This window comes from Drosophila subpulchrella, chromosome 3R (assembly GCF_014743375.2).
Source record: "Drosophila subpulchrella strain 33 F10 #4 breed RU33 chromosome 3R, RU_Dsub_v1.1 Primary Assembly, whole genome shotgun sequence".
Classification (NCBI taxonomy): Eukaryota; Metazoa; Arthropoda; class Insecta; order Diptera; family Drosophilidae; genus Drosophila; species Drosophila subpulchrella.
In genome coordinates this window covers 1,401,882-1,426,530 of record NC_050609.1, presented here as the reverse complement: position 1 = coordinate 1,426,530, position 24,649 = coordinate 1,401,882, and the positions used below count along the sequence as shown (strand labels likewise).

General features: G+C 36.7%; 1 protein-coding gene across 4 annotated transcripts in view; it reads left to right on the top strand.

Annotated features, from left to right (window-relative positions):
* LOC119562407 (homeobox protein homothorax) overlaps positions 1-24,649 on the top strand; it is a 140,083-nt gene that overhangs the window by 11,377 nt on the left and 104,057 nt on the right. For 2 of the 4 annotated variants that reach the window (XM_037875604.1, XM_037875607.1), the window contains exon 1: positions 19,706-21,016. In XM_037875604.1, coding sequence (XP_037731532.1) covers positions 21,002-21,016 — 15 coding nt within the window. In that variant the 5' untranslated portion in view covers positions 19,706-21,001. Of the gene's footprint in view, positions 1-19,705; positions 21,017-24,649 lie in introns of those variants that run through there. The other 2 variants (XM_037875606.1, XM_037875612.1) reach the window with 2 other exon arrangements.

Below are 24,649 nucleotides of genomic sequence, written 5' to 3'. Positions count from 1 at the left end.
TATTTATCCAAATTTTAAAAGTAAGGTTAAATCTTTTTAATCATTTAAATGTCATTAAATAAAATAAAAACATGAATTAATGGTGAAAATACGTAGAGTTTTCATACACTTGAAGGTCTAACCTTTTAAATACTGATAAGAATATGTTTAAAATAGAGCATTTCTATTAAATAGAACTAAAATTGGAATAGAATTTTGAAGTTAGTCTAAGTCTAAGTACCAGATTTTCTTCGAGTGCCACCTTTGCATTTGGGTTTCTAGATGGCGACACTGCTGATGTCCGAAAGATCTTAACCGCTCGGCGCTTTTTGCTCCGGGCATGAGCGCTCGCTCTCGTAATTTATGCGCTCAGATCGTTGACATAATTGGATGGAGGGAGGGGTTTTCCACGCCACATAAGCAAATTGATTGAAAACCTACAACAAAATCAACAAGGCTACAAAAAATACTTATATATATAAAAGGAGAAGGAAAACGAAAACTTTTTCGGAGCGACATGCAACAATTTTTATGAAAAATAATTACACCTTTGTAGTTTGTCAATCAAAGTGAACACGACCCAGACGGCAGAGGCAGCGGCAGAGACAACATGTTGAAAAATCGGTACAACATTTCATTGAGTCAACACAAATGGGCCAGGCTAACTGACTGCGAGCCACGTAAATCTCATTTGAGCCTCCACTGACATGTCGCAGGATTAAGTTGTCAATTGGTTCAGAGTGCCATAGTGGCATAGCCCCATTCCCCCCGCAATTCCCTTCCATGCGAGTGCAAAAATATTGAAATTACAGGGGGGCTTAGTTGCAATCTCAATACAATGATCGCATTTTGATGGATTCCCCATGATTTACGATGCGGAAACCAGTTAACCAGTCGCTTTGGGACCTCGATTCCATCGACAGGGGGCAGCAACAATTAACGAGCCCCATTTTAGGTGTTGCCTGCCACAGACCAAAAGACGCAGCTCCTTCCACCTGCCAATAAAGATAATTTATGTACCTTCGAAAGTGTGATGTGATGGTTGTGTGTTGTGTGTTGGCTGGATTCCTGATTAGTCCAGGGTTCTGCCATCTGTGGCTATAAGTCAATTAGTCGGCTCTCTGGCGATAAGATTGGCAAATGGGATGCAATTGATTTTGGGACATTCATATTCATGCTAAAATGAGGGGCAAAGATGTCTTAATTGAATATAAATAATCCAGATTTACGAAAATAAATTGAAAAGACTGTAAGACCGCTACTTTGTTTGTTGGTTCGATTCCAATGATCTGCATAGTTTCTATCAGATCTTCTTGCTACAGATTATTTTCTAATTAATTTTAATAAATTAATGTTTATTTGCGAATCAAATGGGTCAATAAAAATATTAGGAAACAGGTCAATATTAGGATATTAAAGTATTATTTAAACAAAGCCCACAAGAAACATTTTAATGTCCTTTTATATATTATTAATATTATTGTATAATGCACACAATTGTGAAGACAATAGGTACATGAGTGCATTAAAAACATCTTCGATTGCCAAAGAACTTAAACAAATTAAAAAAACTTTTTTACAAATTTGATTGAATTGCCGCACATCAATTCACTGGGTGGAAAATCCGTCTGGGAAATAGTGCAATTTCCATTCGGGCAAAAAGTTTTTTGTTCTGTCATTTATACGTTACCAATAGCCATAAACATAATTGCGCACGCGAGGCAATAAAATTGGCCAACCAGCAAAAATAGTGGAAAATACATAGATGGGGGTGTGTCACAGTTTTTCGCATATCACGACAATGATGCAAGCTGTCAACTTCCCGCGGTGTTCATAAAAGTCTTGTTTTGTTTGGCGAACAGATAGACGAACTGCCAGATACACCGAGAAAAAACTATACTTTATTTTAGTACTCACACTTTTTTTTAAAATATTTTAGAGGTGTTTTACATCAGTATTAACCTATTTTATCTTTTTTAGAATATGATATAGTAGAATATAAATATATTTTATTGTACTATACCATTTTTCTCCGAGTGCATGATGCCAAAACCCATAGGAACACGTCCATGAGAAGTGGATGCCATTGCATTTGCATTGTTATCGCCCAGATACGGGTCCCATTTTCAGCGGCAAGTTCGTCAATATCCATTTGCAGATACTCTGGTTTCGCGAACCCCATCCTTCATGGCACATATAGTGCACATGCACCATAGAAACCCCAACACTCCGAATGTATATCTATCAACTGCACATTCCTGTTGCATATTTGCGTTTGCAGCAGCGGCACTTATCACTTCATTGCAGTTTTATGATGCGTCAAAATTGATGCTTAACGGTTTTTCGCGTTCTCGCCGCATTTAGAGTCACTCCGTGTTGACGGTTTCTATCTGTCCATGTATCTGTATCTGTGTGCATCTGTATCTGTGTGCTAATTGGCGAGCGTGTGTGTGGGTTTGGGCCTGGTCGTGAACCATGGCCAATGCAATGAATTTGATTTTGATGTTGATTTGCCCGTCTGCGAAATGTGCCCAACTGTTGCATGCGGCGCAGTTTTCAATTTTCATCGGGTTTCACATCCGGGTTGGGTAACTTCTCTAATTGAATGTTGTCTGGCTGGCCATAGAGGGGGATTAGGCGGGGTTTAGGCCAATTTGCAGAGATCGAAAAAGTGCAAATCACAAAGAATTTTTAGTCCCGCTGAGAAGTAACATTCTGTAAGATTATTCATTTTTGAATTTAATAAGAATAATAACATTATTACTCTATAAACCTAACCGATTTGAAAGCCGAATCAAAAAATTTAAATAATCAAGGTATAATGACCCGTAATTAGTGAAAATCTTGTAATAAAAAATAATAATACATAATTAATAATGAGAGAATGCTGGTAAAATTGTAAAAGGTTCAATACAATACTTCATAAAATATAACATTAAATCTTGTATCATACTTTTATATCTATTTAGCCTTTTTTGTACTCGATCTAAAGAAAATGTAAAAATTTCTGGTATTGCAAAGTTGTTAGGAATAATCATAATATTCACCAATATAAATGTGTAAACGTATTCAGTACCTTTTCATGAGGAAAACAGGATAATTTTCAATCGACATAATTACATAATGTCGTCACAAACTGAAATTATTATCAACTGTTTAATTGACCAAAATAATTATACATTAGTAAATTATAGGGCTCCAGTAATTTTCCGCTATACTCCGACAACTTCCACCTTCCAAAACATTCCTTAAATATAGCTGTTATCACATTGACATTTCTTCCGTCATTTTTTTTTTCGGTTTTATTTAATTTTATTACCGCCAGGGGAATTCCCCAAAAATGCGGGGGAGAAGTGAAGGAGAAGTTCGAACAGCCAGTCCCATTCCAGTTAGGTTTCGATTGATTTTATTACCGATTTTTAGGTGGTTTTTATGTTCTAACAACAATTTGGGGGAAATTTTACGACAATATAACTTTAGGGGCAAACAACTCTGTTTCCACTTTTATTTTCCGCCATTCAGAGGAACTTTTACGATCATTTAATTGAATCGTGAACATTTCTTTCGCTTTGATTTCCTCTATGATTTTTATTAGTATTTTTTGTGTTTTGTCTCCTTTTTTTTACTATTCAAAATAACCAGCCAAATGAGCCAATGAAATATGGTTACGATCGCAGAAAGGCATTAAATATTTACATCGACAACTCGTAAAAGGCGAGCATTAAAATCGAAAATTAAAGTTACTCAATTAATATGATCTGCGATTGAGTCACTCGATGGGATCTGATCTTGTTATACACTCCCAGCCGAAAATAAGAAAAGATCGACAGCTGAAAGTAAAACTGTACAATTTACACAACTGCCGAGCATGTGGCAAAGGACGAAGGACGAAATTACTCAAACAAAATGGTCGTAAATCGAGAATTTGACTTCTTGTCGTCAAAGTAGGCAAAAGAAACCACCACCGAGCGGTGGTTCAGGTAGAAGAACCCCAGCTATACCATATAGCGTACATAGTTTCCCCCGAAAAACGCCGCCTGAGACTTCGGGGAAATAATAACAGCAACACTTACTCAGAGGCGACCGAACCGGAGGTTAAAGGTTATACGTACGTACCTCTCCCTCGTTTTTCTTTCTTTTTCTGGACCGAGGGGCGCAACCAGAAATTGAAACAAAACAATCAGCGATGCGCAGCAAAGGATGCGTTGTTAATTTCATTTACCCTGAAAACTCACTTTCGCTTTCTGTCCAAGATCTCAGGATCTCGGGATCTAGGGATACTGCCTGCTGCCTTAATATATGGCAGAAGTTCGAACCACTCCACTGCACTCCATTTCGTTTTAGTTTATTTTAGTAGGGGTTTGCCAGCCATCCATCGCTGCACATGTAAGTCGACACCTTGCCCAGCGAACTATGACCTGGAAGCCAGGATACACTTGGCGAAAAGGGTGTATTTTAAAGGGTAACATCATTCTCTATAGCAAAAGGGTTTGGCTCTCGAGTTACTCATATTTACTTAAGGCTGACAGATGTACGAAGGTCAAAGAGAGATTTCTAACCATCTTAACTTAATAATCTTAATAACAATTTTTCAATATATAGATTTTAACAAAAAAAATTAATCAAAATAAATTTAAGGTCTTATGAAAATATTATGAACCAAGTTTCCAGCTTAAATTAATGTATAACTTAAGGAAATGCTTTAGAGACATACAATTTAAAATTGTTGTAGTTTAGTTTTTTAAACAATAAAAGCAATAATTCCTAAAGAATAATTACTATGATAAACATGAATGAGATGTTAAGAGTTTTTGGGCATGTTCTTGTAATCCTTTGTATAGGTGGTATATACTTGATTTGAACTACTTCTTATAAAACCAAAATTAGATTTTACTCATTTCAAGTTATGATGTTATATAATGGCATGATGGTATTTTATAAATTTCGACGTCTACTTAACTCTATTGCAATGTTTTCCTCTCAGTGCACCACCAAACTGGCTGCACATCCTTTGATTTACACACTTTCAAGCCACAGGATGAAAAAGGGAAACCAAGTCGAAATTTAACAACTGGCTAAATTTAACGATCATTTTGTGGCTGTTGTTGTCTGGTAGATCGGATGGATCGTGCGATTTAACACGTAATAGTTGATTTCGCTAATAGAAGGCCAATCATAAAAGCCACTTTTATATGCAATTTAAGTGCCCGTGGCCCGGGACTATCAGTATCAGTATTTCAGCATCAAATTAAACGTTCCACACGCGGTCGCCCCAGACATTTTACGATCCCACACCGATCGTAAAAATGAAATTTCTTCCTGCCTCTTTGGATTTCTTTGCCTCTGCCCCAAAATGCAGCAGCGACTTTGGGCCATAATGGTCTGGACAAGTTTTGTTTTAATGCGATTTCTTTTCAGCCTGGTTAGTTTTAACAGTAGTTTTAGCTGGACATTTAGATTGCGAATTGCCTGATGGCTTATATTATGACCGCAATGAAGTCCGATCGCAGATAAACCGAAAAGAACTGGGTGAGTCAGTTAATTCGCAAAGATCATATAAATACCAGCTTGATCCCATTAACAATGGTAAAAGTTATGAGTCAACTTGGAAGGGTAAAGAACATTAAGTCCATGAATGAAAAAATGAAAATCATTTTCGTCCTTGACAGCAATTTTATTTCCAGCTAAATAATTTTAGGAAACGGTAGAATATTATATAACAAAATTTAATAAAATGATTTTCTTGAGTACTAATTATTATTTATGCAAGAGCATTTAATATCCGTCTATAATCCCTCGATCTTCATAAAATATTTTTATATCAGTGAGCCAATAAAATCGGTCATCAAAATTTTGCATGCCAATAAAGTTGGAGTAAAAGGTTATCAATATAAAATGAATGTTCCCACCCTTGAATGCCAATTTTCGGAATCTTCCCACAGAAGCCAGAAAAAAGCCCCGTCACCTGTTGATTGCCCTTTGGCCTCCCGTGAATCAGGAGCCATTTTTCAGGAGATTTTTTTTATCAGGGCGAAAAGCAAACAATCACGCGGCTGACTTAACCAAATCGCTGTTCAACAATGAATTCAATTCAGGCAGCGTCTGCCACCCAGCGATCGAGTATTTATATAGATAAATGTATATAACTCCATAGCCAGACACTTGTATATCAGTGATTGAGCGATCAGTTAAAATGTTTCTTTCTTATTTTATTTTTTTCCATGAAGTGAAACAGAATGATTGAGTGGCTTTCATAGACCGACCTGCATATTCCATGCCCATTCTCCAGCAAAGGTATTTCCCATGATTATTTTCGGAGGTACGGCGAAAAATAGATAAAAGGAGACAGTACGTTTGGAAAATGTAAGGCTGCTCAATATCTTGCTTAAAAATATAACAAAGCATAGAAATAATTTAAAAAATAAAACAAAAATTGGAATTATGTGATGTTGACATAATAAACCGGGATATCTTTGGGATAATACCAGGGACCGTAACGTTTATAACTTTTATAGATAAAACATATAGATAAACCTAGAAAAAAAAGGAAATGTATTTACTTTTTATTTTTCTTTAATTTGAAGTCAAGAAAACAATCTTTTAAAAAAATCCTGAAAATAAACTGCTGCAAAAAAGTTTTCCTGTTCTTTTTTCCCAATAACTATTTTACTTTAAAATATAATGGAACAAATATTGCTGTCATTATATTTCTTGTAATTTTAATACGCCTTTATATTACCGAACCGCACTGTACTCGCACAGAATGCGTAACCGCAGCATTAAGTCACATTAGGCAGTGTCAAAAAAAGCATTTACCTTTGCGATAGAATGTTTGTCCGTTGTGTTTGTTTGCCTTTGCCCGCTCGCTCGCTCCACCTGCAATATATTTCAACTGGTAACTTGACAGGTCTGCCTGTCCGTCCCACTGTCCCTCCGGCTTGGCCCACTGTACTCAATCTGGAGAGGGCTCAAGTGGCTTAATTACAAAATACCTGTCTCTGCCCACCTCCACCTCACCCCAAACCGAAAAAAAGAAGCCCATCAATTAGGGAAAACATTTTCGGGGAGTTGTCAGTTGTGACCACGTGGCCAAGGATGCAGTTCTGGTATATATATATATACATATATATATATATAAGTAGTAACCCATAGATAACCCGTGCTTAATGAAACTGCCGATAAGTTGCTCAACTTTAAGCGGAATACTTGTCACTTTTGACAGGTTCGTTAATGCCGCATGTTGCATGTTGCTGCTTTTTGCTCTTTGCTAGGTGTGAAATGCCCAATTAAGCGAAAATTTACGACCCCTTCGATGGATATGGATATGCGATATGGACATGCTTAACCCAGAGCAGACAACCTGTTATGGCCCGAAAGTCCTTGAAAACCACAAGGCTAACACACACACACACAATAAATTAACCCTAACTTCTCTAGCTCTAGTTCTTGAAAAAGGTGAAAATCTCCTTGTTCCGCTCGTAAAAACTTTGCCATTGTTTCTGCGGACTCGCAACTTTACGACTTTTCAAGGGGGAAAACTCTATAATATCAATAAAACGGAGCAACAATTGAATTTACACCAAACAAAACTTTCTGACAGCTTGTACAGGCAGGCCAGGGGTCTAGTGTTTTCGATTCCTCAGGAAAAGATTGGTCGAACTGGCATCGAAATGAGTGAGGAACATTCGGGGAACCAGGGAGACATTTTTACGATGGGCCCACGGCGAAAGGGTCGGTCGAGGGTTATGTACACTCGCCTCTAGTCATAATTTTCTATTTATCGTGTAATTTGTAGCGCAATTTGTTGCTCGTAAAACTCTCAAGTGAAAATACCATCATCGTCTTTAGCGTCATCATCATCGCACCGAGGGCCCATATAAAACTCGTAAAATGTGAAAGTTGTCTCTGTGTGTGGATTCGGTGTTTCGGGGTTTCGGGAGTGTAAACATCAGGAATTGACATCACAAATTGTTCTGGCCGAGTTCATTGGATTTATAGACTTCCTGGCACTCATGAAGTCACAAAAATTGTCCATTCCGTCAGTCGTAAAAGAGTTCGGTGCTGGATTTTCCCAAAGGGAGATATGGAGCTCAAAGGTGGCCATTTTAGTGGTCAGCCTATTAGTAACTCGTATTTAATCAGCATTAAATTCATTAACAATATTTTATAATTTATGTGTGGTGTATTAAAATGTATTTTAAAATTGTATTTTTAAGTTAAATATGCATGAAAAGGTTTTGTTTTTTTATACAAGCAAATTCTAAGTAAGCGTATTTCTACCAAAAAATAATAATAATAATTAATAAATTGCAGAAATCGGGTTGTAATGGCAACACTTTTTATAAATTTTAGAAAATATGTCCCTTTTTTTCGTTTAAAATGTTTCATAGGACTAAATAGTCAATAGGATTTTTCTCATAATTCTTAGAAAATATAAATACTACCTCCAAATTTATAAAATTAAGCCAAGCATTTTTTAAGTATAAAGCAAAAAGTTTAAAAAAAATTCGAATAGTTCATACATAACGTTTTTTCTGTGTTTAATAACCAAAATGGTATCTAAAATTATAGCTTTATCCATCGCTTTTCAGAGTTTAATTTTAAGTGACTTTATTTAAGTATATTTTTTCATTAAGCTACACAATTTAATTTTTCCATTAAAACAAAGCCCAGAATAATCAAAAAATCATAGCCAAACGTCAAACAATTGTTGTGAAAATTATTTCTGAGCTGTAAATCAAGGTTTTACCTTTGTGAAAATTGCTTTTCAGTCAATTGCTCAATAAACTGAAACGAGCATTTCATTTTTGTGAGATTTTTTTTTCTGCAACGCATACAGGGCGTATACGTATCTGAGGGATCGCCATCGCCACCCATACAATCGCAGGCATATCCATCATCACACAGACACGCAGACATACGAAAGTATTTTGCAAATTTGCGCTCAATTAATTGCAAATAATTCATTTGCTGTTCGCCCCAAGCCCGAAAAGTGAGAAAGAGAGGGCCAAACACTTGGGGTATTTTATGGCATTTTGATTTGATTTTTGTCAAGCGGTGGCAACTGAGTTTTCCCCTCTTTTCCGACCCCCCAACAGTATCCAGGCTTTTGATTTATTGCCGACCTTGTTATGTGCAGGCGCATTAGCGATATATCCATTTCACTTTCCATAATGGCATAATGGTGGCGGGTTCAAAATAAGACCACCCCTTCGTCCGCAGAAGCTCGCGAGTGGGAGCGAGACAACAGGGGCTTTTCCCAAGTTGCAAAGTCCGAAGGGGAAATGCTCTCGCTCTCTCTCTTTCTCTCTCCTTTCACGGCCTCGGCTTTTCCCCTCGCTTTTTATGGCAAATGCGGAGTGTGCATCTGAAATGAGGGGTAGGTGGAGAAATCGGAGTGTCGAGGTATCGGGATTATCGGCGCTTTCGATCGCCAGGAATCGGAGGCATTAATCGAAATTTATGAGTTTTGATAATTAGGAAACGCGATTAACATGCCAAAAGGAAAACAACGTCATCGTTACCCGCTGATTCCGAAATGAAAAGGTGGCTTTTTATTTTCGAGTTAATGTAATTCTTCTGTCGCCTTAACGGCGGAGATGTTTCTTATCGCCTCCTTTTTTTAGTTCCCCAGTTTTTATTCCTCACGAATTGGCAAATATTTACATTTTAATACTCTTTTTATAAAGAGTTATTGCTATTTTAAATCGATTTATTTTTAAGACATAAAAATGTATGGCAACATTTTTAAAATAGGCCCTTATTACCAATTTTTTTTTAATTTTAAAAATATATACTTCTTATATTATTATCTAATTTACTTATAAAAGCATTATAAAAAATGTTTTGTTTCGATTTTTAATATTTTTAAATGATAATGTATATTAACCTTTACCAATTTCTTTTTACTCTTTAAAATCTAAACAAAATTACAAATACCTAATTTAAAACTAAATTTATAGGTTTAAAAAATAACTATGGTTGAAATATATAACAGTATATGAAAATATGTAGGTTCGCTTTACAATGGAAGATTTTATTAAAATGTGTTCAGTGTCCAAACAAAATTACAAATACCTAATTTAAAACTAATTTTATAGGTTTAAAAAATAACTATGGTTGAAAAATATAAAAGTATATGAAAATATGTAGGTTCGCTTTACAATGGAAGATTTTATTAAAATGTGTTCAGCTTTTATTTTTACATTTTAAATCTATAGTAAGAGGATTCACAAATCGTTTTTCGTATCGCATCGTATCTCAACCAATTTCGGCCTGCGTTTCGAATCATTTTATTCGGCTTAACCATTTTTTGCTCGAAAACTGAAGCTGTACTGACAATTAAATTTAATTTGACGCAAATGCCAATATTCAAAATGCAATAATTCTGCTGAGCCAGCAGAGTCGTGCTGAAATCGGCGAAATACTCCGACGTATCTGCCCGTTCCCAAAATCCTGATTTCCGATTCCTGATCCCCGCAGCTTTTTCCCGTCATTGGCATCACGGCTTGGGTTTTTATTTTTAGTCGCGCTCGGAATCAATTTATAAATTTCGTTTCATTCGGTTTTTAATCTTTGAGGTTTTTGTTTTCTTGTTTTTGATATGCAAATGGTCGGTGAGCAAGAACAACAAATGTTTTATATTATTTTTGGCCAGCTTAGTCAGCCGGTTTGGCAGCATTTCCTTGGTCGGGGTATTTTATGGCATTTCGTAAGATTTAAGAGCATAACAGTTCTCGAATCCAGTTAGTCGCCAAATGTGAACCAAAAATGTTTAGCTAAATGAATAGAAAGGTCACGGGGGTCAGGAATATGCATTTATGTTGACTAATTGGACCGGAGTTCATGGATTATTCAATTTTTAATCACTGGATTTTATATACTCATAACATTTTTTTTATGTGGCAAATCGAGTTTTAAATCAAATGCATATTTAACGTAAATTGGGTCAGACTATTTCTTATATTAGATTAAAGATTTGAAGGCTAAAATTATAAGATATTCTGTGGTTATTTATTTTAGGGTTCATATGATTTTCTTGTGATTTTAGCAGGTGCTGACCAAAATACTTAGTATAAATTAAAGAAACATTACAAATCTGTATTTTAAACCATTTAAAAAAATACTATATACAGAAATAACTAATATTTAATTACAATATTTTTAATAACAAATATAAAGTACATTTAGAAATAAAAAACTCTTTTATTCAATAAACTAAGTTTATAACTCCATAAAAAGCATTTTTTAAGAATTGGGGTACTTTAAAATTTTTAAATTTTTAAAGATTTTCTGAAATCTAAAGAGCTTACTTAGCCCGACCTTGAGTTTTCGCAATTCGTTGCACTTTTCTGCTCTTGTTTTCCCCATCTGCAAGTAAACTCCTTTCTGGCCTTTGCAGCGGCCAAAAACAGATTGAATTTTTGGCAAAAAGTTTTTAACAAGCCCCAGAGAGTCCGAGGACTTTGCGAAAAGGTCTCCGAGGCTGAAAGTCCACAAACTGTGACCCAGGCGATAAGGAGGGGGCCCCCAAAAAAGAAAACCGAGGCTGGGGACTAAGAGTAATTGGTTACGTTGCCTTATCGAAATACACACAGAAAACTGGGGGAGTGGAAGCGGCGTTTAATTAGAGTTTGTTGTTTATTTTATTTATTTGCCTGGCATCTTCCCTTTTCGGGTGACCACATCGAAGTTGCTCCTGGCCAGCTCATGTTGCTCCTGTGTGTTGCCCATGTTGCTCGTGTTGCTGGTGTTGCTGGTGTTGCTCCTGTGCTTCGCTCGTGTGGCTCTTGTTTTCCTTGGCTGAACTGCATTTTTGTGTGCTGACCATTAATAATTTCATTGAGTCGATATGGTTGCTCCTCTTTCGGCCGTGTGTTTGTTTTCCCCCCGTTGTTGTTGCTGGCACAACGGCAGCAACATGCAACAGCAACAGCTACAGCAGCAACATCGACGCAACGGCGGCTTCCGTTCTTTAGTCCCCCCGGAAAACTTGGCTTCCTGCCCCCTTTTTTATAGCCAAACTCTACACCCATGGCTTTGATTTTTGTATATTTTTAAAGTATGCAATGTATGCAATCCATTGGATTGAACTAATTAAAATCATCAGTATCCGCTATTAAATGTTGAGCGAATGAATGCTTTAGAAAAATACCTAAATGTTTGGACACACTATGATTAAAGAACATTTTAAAAACCATTAATATATTTCATCTCCTTTATAATTTTGATTTTAAAATGTAGAAAGGTTAAAAAATAAAAACTATATATAAAATTAAAAAAAAAAAAAAAGCTATTTAATATATTTTTAACCTATGTTAACTCAATAAAATTTGTTGTATTTGTTTGTGAACAGTTTAGCTTGGCAAATATTTTTAAAAAGGATTTAATTTGCTGGTATCACAATCAAAAATTATTTGACTATTTGAAGGCTACATTTAAAATTATTTAAAATATGTTTATATTGTTTGTATCATTTTTTATTGAACTTTTTTAAAGACTATATTTGGAAGCAATCAAAATTCTGGCTTTGTTTTTCGGCTGCAGCTAAGTCACTCTGCAAAATCACTCTATCATTTTCCAACTTTTTAAACAACTGCCAAGAAAATATGTATTTTTTAATTCTTATTAAATTATGGATGTTATTTTGCTCTGGCAGCGCTTTTCTCTTTGTTTGCTTCCTTCAATTTCCTATTGAGAATTTTTTTGGCACTTGCAGATTGCAACCAAAGGCCACGCCTTGGAAAATCCAGCCCCCTCGTCCCACTGACCACTGTTTTACCACCCAACCCCCGTCAATAATGCCATCCCCGCCCCTGGAAAATGACCCATGTTTTTGGCTGGTTTTCCTTCGCTTCTGCTGCTGTTGGTCATGCGATAATAATATTTGTTATTTACTTTACCGGAAGGAAAACCAAGGAGAAATAAAACAACAAAAAAGAAAACCTCGAAAAAATAACGGAAATGCACATAAATTTATTTATTTTGTGCGTTTCTTGTTGTTTCTTTTGCAGGGAATATTCTTTGCCGGCTTTCCCATTTTCTGGCTTCTCAATTAGATTTTCTTGACATTTTCAAAAAAAAGTTTCTTTTTGATAACATTTTTGTTGACATCAATTTGGGAGTAGTTCGAAGACAAATAAGTTGAAAATGAGCTTAATGACATTGAAAGATATATTTTTTATCTTTTATACATAAATTAAAGAACTTTACTTATTTTTTAGTATGAAGTAAATAATTAGGTATTATTTTTTATTGGATCTCCTAACTTCAAAGATGGTTTTTAAGCAGTTAAAGAAAATAAAATATTATTTTGTTGAATTTTAAAACGCTGAAAATTATTTATACCTTAAGTATACAAATGTTTAGCTAATTTTGGTTCCAGTTTATGATTACTTCAGGTCAAAAACAATTCCCAGCCCTTTAAAACAGATCGAAATAGTACTTTCCATTTTTCAGCCTTGCAATACAGTTTGTATACTTGAGTTTTCAATTGAATTCGATTCCTTGACGAATCGAATACCATTTAGCGTTCGCTTTGGTAATCCTAGAAGTGGTATCTCATTCCTTAATTTAGTTATTAACATGATGCATCTTCTGGGCCCCCGCCTTCATTTGCGCTAAGTAGTTTTTCATAGGAAAACGATTTCCTCCATCTGTGTAAAAGTGATTTTCACTTCATTTCGATGGGCTGCTCACTCCCCGCTCCGGGGAAAACTGCTCCCCCCGCCCCTTCCCCGATTGCGCCCTTGACAGTTTCAAGTGGTTTTCCAGGGCAATCAATCAAAAGGCAGCTAGAAGGAAAACGTTTTCCCGACAAATGTGCCAGGAAAAGATCACCGGTCCATCCGAGAGGGATGAGTCACTTGGGAGCGGGCCGAGGATTTTCTATTTTCAATATTGTATTATTGTCGATTTTCGTATTTTGGAGGATTGTGTTTTCGGGAGGGGTGCTCAACACATGTGGTCACAGGCGGGTGGACAAAAGACTCGGTGCATCTTAATCCCCGATGCCTTCCGCTCATTTGCATTTCCCAGTGTTTTCCCTACTGACTTTGATGAAAAATCAACTCGCACTATCTGCCCTTTTCTAACTCTGTTTTCCTCTTTCTGTTTGCAGGTAAAGTATGATCAAAATCCGGGAGCAGGTAAGTGATTTGGAAACCCTTAATCACCTGGAAATTAACTTTGTGGCAAAAGTTTTTAAACGGCAAAAGTACTTCATTTAATAAAAATATATAGTGGACGAGTAAAAGGGTAGATATATTAAATTCAAATACTTCAATGGTGAAATCTTCAAGTATCAAAACCCCTAACAAATAAAAAGGTTTAGTAAAGGTTATTAAAACTGAAACTAAGACCACAAAGAATATTTTATCAACTATATAAAACATATATAAAGCTATAAACCTTTTTAAAAAGGAAAATTAGTTCTAAAGAATTTTTAAAAAATTATACAAGTGGTTTTGTATATCATAAAAACCTTAAAACAAAATTAGATTCAACTTAACTTTTCCAAAATATTAAAAGGAACTGACTAAATATATAAATACTTACCCTTTTACTCATCTACTATATAAGAAAATTACCGAAACAGGCATTACAAATTTAAAGCAAATATATTAGGGACACCGGCGGCGTCCTTGAGATTAGCGGGGTGGCGGTGGGCGGGTTTAGGCCACGTTTGTTGACAGGCCCGTCGGCTGGCCGAGTTGGAATTGACACTTTTGTCGGCGGCTGTCAAAAGCAGAGCGAAACAGCCCAAAATACCAAAAGGACATCGTCCTGGATGACACGGCACATTTGTATAACCAGCAAATTTGCCATCGATTTTTCTTCGGGTCAGTTAAAGTAGGCTGAATGATGACTCGAAGAAAACTAAATAAAATTCGAAGGACCTTACTGCACAGAAAGAAATAAGCTATAATTTTCTTAACTTTATATTAATCACTTATATATATCTTTGATACACCTGTATTTTTGAAAGGAAACTTGGTTCTTTGTTAAATATCGCAATAAATCATCACAAATGATCCTTGTTTCTTTCTGTGTAGAGGGTGTGAGTCGCAATAGATCAGGTAGATTTATGTGCAAGTGTCCTAAGCCTTTTATGGGCCTTTTCAAGCGTTGAAAGTCACAAAAAAATTAGTAGGCAAAAGGAAGATTCAAGGAAGAAACTGGCGAACAGGTAACTATGCAGGTAAACTGGTAAATCCCGTGCTCAAAATCAAATTCCTTTCGCTGGGAACTCAAAAATCATTGGAAATGAATCATTTTTAGATTTAAGATAAATAAAATGCATGAATAAATGAAAATACAACTACATATATTCGCGCGCGTGTAAGTTAAGAAACATTAAAATCTGTACTGTTTTCGGAACATAATAAACAATCTAACAACGATATGATACAGAAGTTAACAACTTTATAATTAAAACAAATATGTAATATAACATACTTTAAATTAAACAAGAAAATCTATAATATTACTATGAAATGTGTGGTTACAAACTACAGAAACTTATTAGATCAATATAATATAAAGAATTCGGGACAAGAAATACTTACTAAAACTAAAAATATAAAACACAGTGAACCTATAAAAAAATACCGGAAATTGAAGATCCTTTAACTCCAGTGATCATAAAACTGTTTAACATGCCCAGACCCACAGTGGCTGTGCAACCGTAAAACAGCTGTAAGGCGCGTTGCCATAAAACACATCGTGCCTCTCACTCCAACGCAATGCAACGCAGGCCATCTCGCTCTGGCAGGCCGGCGGCGTGGCGGCTCTCCCACGCTCTCCGGCGAATTCGGACAAAAACAAACCATTAAAAGCGCGGCGAGAGAGCGCGTGCACTTGTCTGTCAAGATTATGGCGGTTTCAGTCACTTTGTTGCTGTTTCTTTGTTTCTTTTTTCGCTTGCGTTTCATTATTTCTGCAGCGACGGCGAATAAGAAGTAGAAGAAGAAGAAGAGCGCCGACGGCAACTCCTATTTTTCTTCATGTGCCATTTTTTTGCTTTTTGTTTTTGTGTTCGCCTTTTATTTTTGCAGCTTGAGTGAGTGAGTGAGTGCGAGCGAGCGAGATGGCGCCACATCAAGTTGATATCGTGTCGTCGTCTTCATCTTTTGCTGTCGCTCGTCGTTTGCGTTTGATAAATTGCGTTTATAAGAAAGAGATGAATTGTCATGCACACAACACACACTTCGCTGCCGACGTCGACGGCGACGCCGACTGCGCTGCCGGCGTTAACATCACTGTAATCGCTGGTGTGTGCGTAAGTGTTTAAATCATATTGGCTGCCCCCCAATCGCCGTGTGAGTGTGTGCGTGCATGGGTGAGCTTTCTCTCGCTCTTCCCTCTCTTTCGCTCGTCTGGGATTGGAAGTTTCCAAATGCAATTTTCCTTGAGGTTTTCCCGAGTCAATTCCTTTTCGGCTATTCTTCTGCCTTTTTTTTTGTATTTTGCACTCGGTGGGTGGGGAAACCCAGCCCCCTAAATTCGCTCACTTCCCCGCTTTCCTTGCCCCCCTTTCTCCTTCGCCTCTTGATTATTTTCCTTTTTTTTTTTTGGTGATTTAAATTTCATGGTCCCTTCAATTTGGCAAAGTTCTAAATATTAAATTAAATTCCTGCCTCATTTGGGAAAATTCTTGAGCTTTTCTCGGCATTTTTTTGGGGCTTTAGACAAGACTTTGGGAGGAAAAAAGGTGTTCAACAGAATTAAATGCACCAGTTTTTAAAACATTGCCTTCTTTTATGTTAAAAATGTTCAATTTTTATAAGTTGTTACTTGAAATACAAAAAAAATATACAAATATTAGTTCAGAAAAACGTTACAACTTAGTTGATCCTAAATTAGAGCCCTTTGAGAGCCTATTAACCTACAAGTTTGGTTTATAAATTCTTGTTTGCTTTATTATAGAACTAATCAAAAACTTTTTCAATTATTTTGATAAATATAATTAGAAACCTTTTTCATAACGAGTTGTTTTAATGTTTTTATTATAATATTTCAAAAAATTTTCAGAAATTTTTTTTATAAAAAATATGTTTATTTAGCATTATTTGTTTTCTTGGAACTTTGAATTATCTATACTTATAAGTTTTAATTGGAAGACAAAGCATCAGTTTCCCTTGCTAATTCCGGGAAATTCGACATAAGTATTCCGAAAACCTCTTATCAATTCCGGTTAACCTACTGAGTTGCTCTAGCAAACCAACCTAATTTCATTATAATTTCGCTGGGATCCTTGAACTTTGCACCGCACCGATCGATCTGTGGTTTGTCGAATCTAATTTGGTCATCAGACCGAATAGTTCCCACACTGAAGCTTTTGCCTAATTTATTGCATTTAATTGATTCGATTTTGTGTGATTTTCGTTTCACATAAATTACTTGAGAAGCCGCACAAAAGTTCGCAAGTCGAAAAGGCCAAAAAGAGAAGAAAGCGAGCCCCGAACCGAAAAAAAAGAATGCAGACAACCGCAAATCAATCAAAGTCTCATAAATTTGTCAAAGTGTTGACAAGACACAGACCCCCCATATCATAGATCCCATCCCAAGATATTTAGGGGGGGGGGATTTCGAGATGCCAGAGATGAAATGGCAACCAGATTAAGTGCAACATCATCTTTTTGACCAGCGAAAACAGACACGGGAAATCCTTTTGGCGAGCGTCGGAAAACAAACAAGGCTATTTTTCATTTTCCTAAAAACGCCGGCCAAAGCTCGCCGTCTCTTTCCCGCCCCACTATCTCCGTCTCCCTCTCTTTCGGCGTAATGGCAACTGCAGCGCCAAGCCAAAAATACGCTGGTGAAAAATTGCCTGGGAATATGTGTTAACTGCTTTTTAAACTGCCACGAGGACGACGACACGACAGCAACAATAACAGCAACCATAAAGGGGATTTTGGGAGGGTTACGAAGGTTGGAATACCCTGGATTTGAGGGACAGGGATCTACCAGATCGGCGGGTTTTTATAGGAACAGTGTAGATTTTTCTTAAGGGCTTTTGATTTGGCAAGCGTCTAGAAGAAAGAGTTTTATATTTTAGGATTGGTAATTTTTTAGAGTTAAAGCAAAATAAATTTATCCATTTGTATCATATTTTGGTCTGAATGTGACAGATTTTTTCATTGCAAGGAGAATGTCAAATGTAAGAAGAAGAGTATGTTTGTAGACAAATAAAATATACCACATTTTGATATATTACATAATAAGTCCTTACAACCGTTAGTTTATCAACACAATCATTATAAGAAAATCTATTACTCAAGAAAAACATACATAGGTGTTTGTTTGGTATGCCTAGAAATAAAAACGAAGAGTCATAAGATCCATGAGTTCCTCATCATAATCTTGCAATTGGAATTTTTTTAATTTCAATATTTATAATTTATATGTTTATATTTAAAAAATAAATATCTTTAATTTTTTCACCCATCAAAAAAATAAAAAAGAAAGGACATTTGTTTAGTCTTTCATATGACTCCTCCCCTAAAATAAGTAAAACTTTTTGAACTATTTTTTGTCCCAATTTGCAAGGCTTTTTTCTTTATAATATATATTAAAGTAAGGATACCATTAGTACGGGGTATTAAAAATCCAAAAAAAAAGCTTAGTCGCCAGACAGGAGCGCAGAATGACCTGCAGGATGTGCAATTTTCAGCGAATGTTTTTGGCGATTTATCGCCGTGCCAATTGTTGTTGTCCGCGAAGGAGATGGAGATAAAGAGAAAGAGAGGGGGAGAGCCGAACAGCTGTTTGTTGTTGTCAGGATCGCATATCCTTTCAAAGTGGCCAGATCACCGTTACAAACAAAAAAAAAAGGCAAACTGCAGCGAAAAGTTTGTTTTTGTCGTCGCCGCTTCTTCTTCTTCGCCTTACAGTTTCTTCTCTTTGCTTTTTTTTACCGCTTTTCTTGGAAGGCGTTGCCATTTCTGGCGCGCGTGTGTGTGTGTGTGTGCAGGCACGAGTGTGCCAAAAGAGAGCGAAATGTTGAGCGAAAGCTGATGGACAACTGTGTGTCTTTCAACCTGTGTGCAGTGCCAAAGCAAAAGGTGCGGCGAAACGAAAGAGAGCCGAGCCAAGCTGCCACTCACTCAAGCGAAAATAACAAATGGGATTGGTTTTTGCTGATTTTCGACGCCGGCAGCGACGCCGGCAGAGGCGAAAAACCCATAAGCCGTCTCCTTTTGGCCAAAGCCAAATAAATTTCAAACGCGGCGAACATTGCGCAAAAAGAGGCGAAAACCGTAAAACAGAGAGAGGGAGTGAGAGAGAGAGGGAGAGAGAGAGCGAGCGAGCACGAATGTGCATGTGAATGACAAGTGTGTGCATGACAGAAGAGGCGTACCAACAAATCAGTCATCGTCGCCCAGGACGTGAGAGCGCCTGCGCTCTCTCGCCGCGCCGCCCGCAATTCGCCGGAGCGTGCGCATAAACAATACGCGTTGCGAACCGTCGGTTAATCTATGTATATATTCCTCTCGCTTGCACTCGCTGAGTTATGGCCATGTGCCGAGTTAATGGCACAATTGTTGCATCCAGAGCCAGAGAGAGAGAGAGAGCGGGAACGAGCAGTGCGGCGACATGATTGACAATCGCTCTGCACCGCTCGCACTCGCTGATATTGCTGTTGCACTGTTGCTCTCCGCTGTTAACTAACAGCAATGTTAGGGCCGACCAAATGGCGGGTTGGTTTTTCGTCCAAATTTCTTTCATCCGCACAGTGTATTTTTGACTGCGAAGCGCGTACGACGTGTGTCTGTGTTGCGTTGCGTTCGAATAAAAAAAAAGAAGAGAGGAAAAGCGAAGCGAAAAAGCGTTGCCGTCGGTGAAGTTTATTATTATTATTATTATTATTGATATTACCGATATTTGCCACGCGTTTTGCTAACACGGATAGCCATCAATCAACCAAACACTTGGAAATCGCGCGCGTTTTTTCCATCGCGCGAAACAATTGCATCACGTTTTTAAGTGCGTTTTCCCCGAAACTACCAAACGAAAAATCCAGGAAAATAGGGCCCAAATAAATACTATTATTCGTGGGCCGCGGAGGGAATTTCTTTAAACGAGGGGATCCCGCCGATCCCCCCGCAAAAACATAAAACCCATATACGCAAAATTGCCGTCGCAAAAACATACTTATATATTATATTATATTAACAATATAATTTGTTCATCTCTAGTAACGTAGTATGTAGAAGCAGCTGTGATAAATAGTGCGCATATTATACGAAAAAAGCAAAAAGAGTATACGACAAACAAATAAAACAACAAAAGCAACCACACTACTACTAAAAAAAAAAAAACAACCAAGGAAAAGGTCTAAGGAAAACTCAAAGAGAGAGGGGAAAATTGAGGAAATCGCCATGGATTTATGACAACAACAATTGCAACCCAATAACAAATGATGTTGCAACAACAACAACCATACACGAGTATACCAAGAACAACAACAACAACTGCAACGGCAACTAACAACAAATTGTATACGATTTTTATAAACCAAACAACAAATTCTATGTAAATAATTATTATAACATACAAAAAAGAAAACATTCGAAAAAAAAACAGATCTCCCGCTTAAAAAACCAACAAACGCGCGCGTAACAACAACAACAACAATACAACAAGTATACAAACGTAATAATAATACATAAAATCTAAACAAATGTGCCTGTGTTAAAACAAAAGAAAGAAAGCAAAATAAAGAAGCAAAGCATTCAAAAAGCAGAAGCTTCCAAAATAGATGTAAAAGTGCAAAACATACCTACATAAAAACCAAAACCAAGAAAGTAATACCCCTAAAATTAAAAAAGAAAAAACTCAAGAACTGGAAAAGAACAGAATAAAGAGGACTTCAAAACGGACAGCTACAGTAGAGCTTCCCTAAAACAGAGAGGCAGTTGAAGCGGCGGAGCGGGACGTCGGTCAGTGTGTTGCGCCCCCATTTGTTGTTCCTACTCCAAAAGTGGCACAAATCGGGTTAGACGTCGCTCCCAGAGCATTAATGGCTCAGCCCAGGGTAAGTAGATCTTGAATCTATAGGGAAAACCCCATAGACAGGTCCTCCAGAGAGTGTTGTTATCCTGAGAAAAGTAGCGACGGCTAAATAGTCGGTTATTTAAGTCGATATGTCATTGAGTTAGGATCTCTAAAAGGCCGACGGCACTAATGTGTATCAGTTTATAAAGGTATTATATCATTTACTGAATCTCAAGTGCAACCAATATACAAACCATGAAATATTTTCAGTATCTCAAGCCAAATTCTAGAGTTATTTGAGTTCTGAGTTTTTTATGTAAAGCCTCCAAACTCCCAAAAAGTAACCCATTTAATCAATTCATTGGGGAATACAGTTCTTATTTATTAATAGAGCCCTATCAAAATGAATTTTAACCAAGCGTTTCTGTGCCTTTGTGTGTGTGTGTGATGGAGGAGGAAATTTGATTTATGCGGGTCATTTTCTCTTACAAGTTTATGTAATTAACCGAGTCCAGGGCAACCTATTTTATTTTGGGAAATGTTTAAATTCCATTTTGTACAATGTCTGTAAAAGAATGATGGACATTATGGGATCAGTGAAATAATAAAATACTTTAAATTTTTTTCCAAAGAAGTCAGTATAATTTTATGTTCTAGTATAATAGAATCTTTATTGAGGTCAGCGAAAGTTTTAAAAACAGAACTTTGTTCAGTAAACACAAGACAATTAATAAAACCACACATCAATTGACTTTGCTCTGGTTGTTATAGAACTATCAACTATTCCCGAAGACCACTCGTTTCGCACCATAAATATTTATTAGATTTTTTTGTATAAACATTGTTTGGGACCTTCACCTCAAAAGAGCCCCCTGCTGGAGATCTCCCGATGTTTCCACCATTTTCCATCACGTTTATAAGGCATAAATTCTCGCCTCAGTTTAAACGCAGTAATAATTTTTAACAATCCATCTGGATCATAAATTATATGCTAATCAGGTGACCGACGGTCACCGCCCCACTCGCTCCTCAAAAGGGTAAAATAAATATATTATTACCAAATCGCAGTTAGACTTTATCAATTGATTATCATGGCTACGCGAAGTGAACTTGATTTTTATTTAACGGAGCAAAAAGGCTTGAAACATGGCTATAAGAGTGTTGTGTGTGTGTGTGTCTTAACAATTAGCAAGTTTGTGGGGTTGTGTGTGTGTGTGTATAACCATGGCTGTTTGGTAGCATTAAAAAAAAAATCAAAATGAAGGAAAAAAAAGAAAACGAAATGCCCGCGGGAATTTCGAGTGTCGAATAAATTTACGCTTGTGGTTTAATACCCGATTCCCAACCGAATCCACCTCTTTTCGAACCCCCATTTTCGTAATTCTCCTGCGGCACTGGCTCTTTTACCCGAATCGCGCCATTTCAATTCCATCAAATGAATTTTTCGACTCGGGGCAAGAGATATATGTATATCCAACCGTATATATAGGGGTATACTGTCTGTCTGTCTGTCGGTTGGTCTGTGTGCATTTGATGCATATAATTTTATTGCACATTTTGCACATTGCCAGCGGGCCCAAAAGCGATCCATTCAGTTTCTCCCGCTTCGCGGTTTTATTATTTACAATTTTATTTTTACCATTTTCCATGACTTTACTCTTTACTCCTGCTATAATTTGCGAAAAATGGCGGGAAGCAATTTTCGCGGGTTGTTCTTCTCGCTCTTCCCATCTCATGCATTTTTATATATATTTAATTTGATTATTTTATGCCGTTCGAAAAAGCACTGAGAGTACGAGAGACCCAGAGAGAAATACAAAAAAAAAAAAAATGCAATTGCAATTGCAATTTGTATAAAAATGTGCATTGCAGCTGCTGCAATTTTTGCTGCCTGTACCCCCCTGGCAACCACCGCCCCTGCATTTTGCCATTTTTCAGTTCGTGTGCCATTTCAAACGCCTGCAAAATGCAGCACAAAAATTGTTTTGGTGTTATTTTAATTTAAAGGTTAACCGCAGCGTAATTTGTGGCATAAAATATAATTCGTCTATCGTGTGCTCTCTGTTTGTACGAAGCATTTTTTTCGCTCGCTTTAGAAAATAAAATCAAAATAGAAAAGATCAAGGAGAGCGGAGCAGCGGAAAATGCCACAGTCGATGGCTGTGGTTTACTTTAGTGGCCAAAAGCATTTACAAAAGTTGATGGAAACATGGGCTATTCGATTTAGTTGGTAGCAAGACTATATTTTTTATGGGGATATACCATAAAAATACCATTCAACAATGTATTTTTATAGTATCTTATCTATTTGGAAGATATAATCCAGTAAAAATCATTTGTGGTTTAGTTTAGTGGCCGACAACATTTACAAAAGTTGATGGAAACATTGGCGATTCGTTTTGGTTGGTATCGAAACCATATTTTTTGTGGGGGTATAACATTAAAATACCATTTAACAATGTATTTTTATAGTATTTTATCTATTCAGAAAGTACACAAAATACATATTTTTGTGGGAAAATATCATTAAAATACCATTAAAAATATTTATTTTTATTGTATTTGATCTATTTATAAGTTATAATCTCATAAAAATCCGTCAGGCAAACCCTAAAAACAAAAAATCCAAATAGCTATGTATTCTTAAATCACTGAAACTTCATATGAATAAGCTAATAGTTGGAATTATATTGTGAAGGAAATTGAAATATTTTCGGGAATTTCCGTTTTGATACGTATCTGTATCTTAACTTAGAATTTCTCAGAATTATAAATATAACATTTTTTCCCGCTGGCCCTTATCAATCTGCCGAATTCTTAATCTTTGTTAGCGTCCAATTCTTTTCTAATCAAGTGAGTAATTCTGCGGTATACCCAGCTTCCCCGCATGAGTCACGGCTCCAGAAGAGAGTTCCTTCCCCGGCATGCCCGTTTATCTGGAGATTTGCAGATATATCTTGGGTTTTTTCTTTGCTGTTGAGAATTCGCTCTACAGACGCTTCACATGCCAGCGAAAATTGAGCGAGTAGGAAGCGTCAGGCTGAGAGGAATATTTATAAACAAATTACATATGCATATTTCTGCAAGGGGGCACCGGGGGGTTAAGACTCTCTATATGGGGCCTATACGATGGGGCCACCATCTCCATCTCCAACCATCCCATGTTGTTTTTCGTGTGCTAAAGAGCTTCATGTTTAATGATCAAATTGCGTGCCTGATTCTTGGGTCGGTGCCTGCTGGTGCTATATAGTTGTTGCCTTTGTTGCTATAGCCTATAGAGTAGTATTATTATTTTTATTTTGCTGCCTTACTATACTACACATAGTTGCCAAGTTTGACGAGGTCGCCAGCTTTGGCCGCTGCCGTTGAAAGTGTTTTCATTAGTTTCATTTCTTGTACATTTACGCTTAAAAGTTTTTTAAATATCTCCTGACTCTTTGCCGTAATTTCCCCGAACATTAAGTCAAAGTGTTTTGCTAATATTCATCGAATAAAGTGGAATTACTTTTTTTTTTCCTGTTAGTAGAAAACTCTTTTTCGGGGAGATCCATCTATAAGAAAAAAAACACTGCCTTCGTGCGGGGCAGAGAAAGAAAAAAAATGTGTACAGACAAAAATGTGTTGTAAAGTAGAGGAAAAATCATTTAGACAACTTGCACGCCGCTCATTAAAT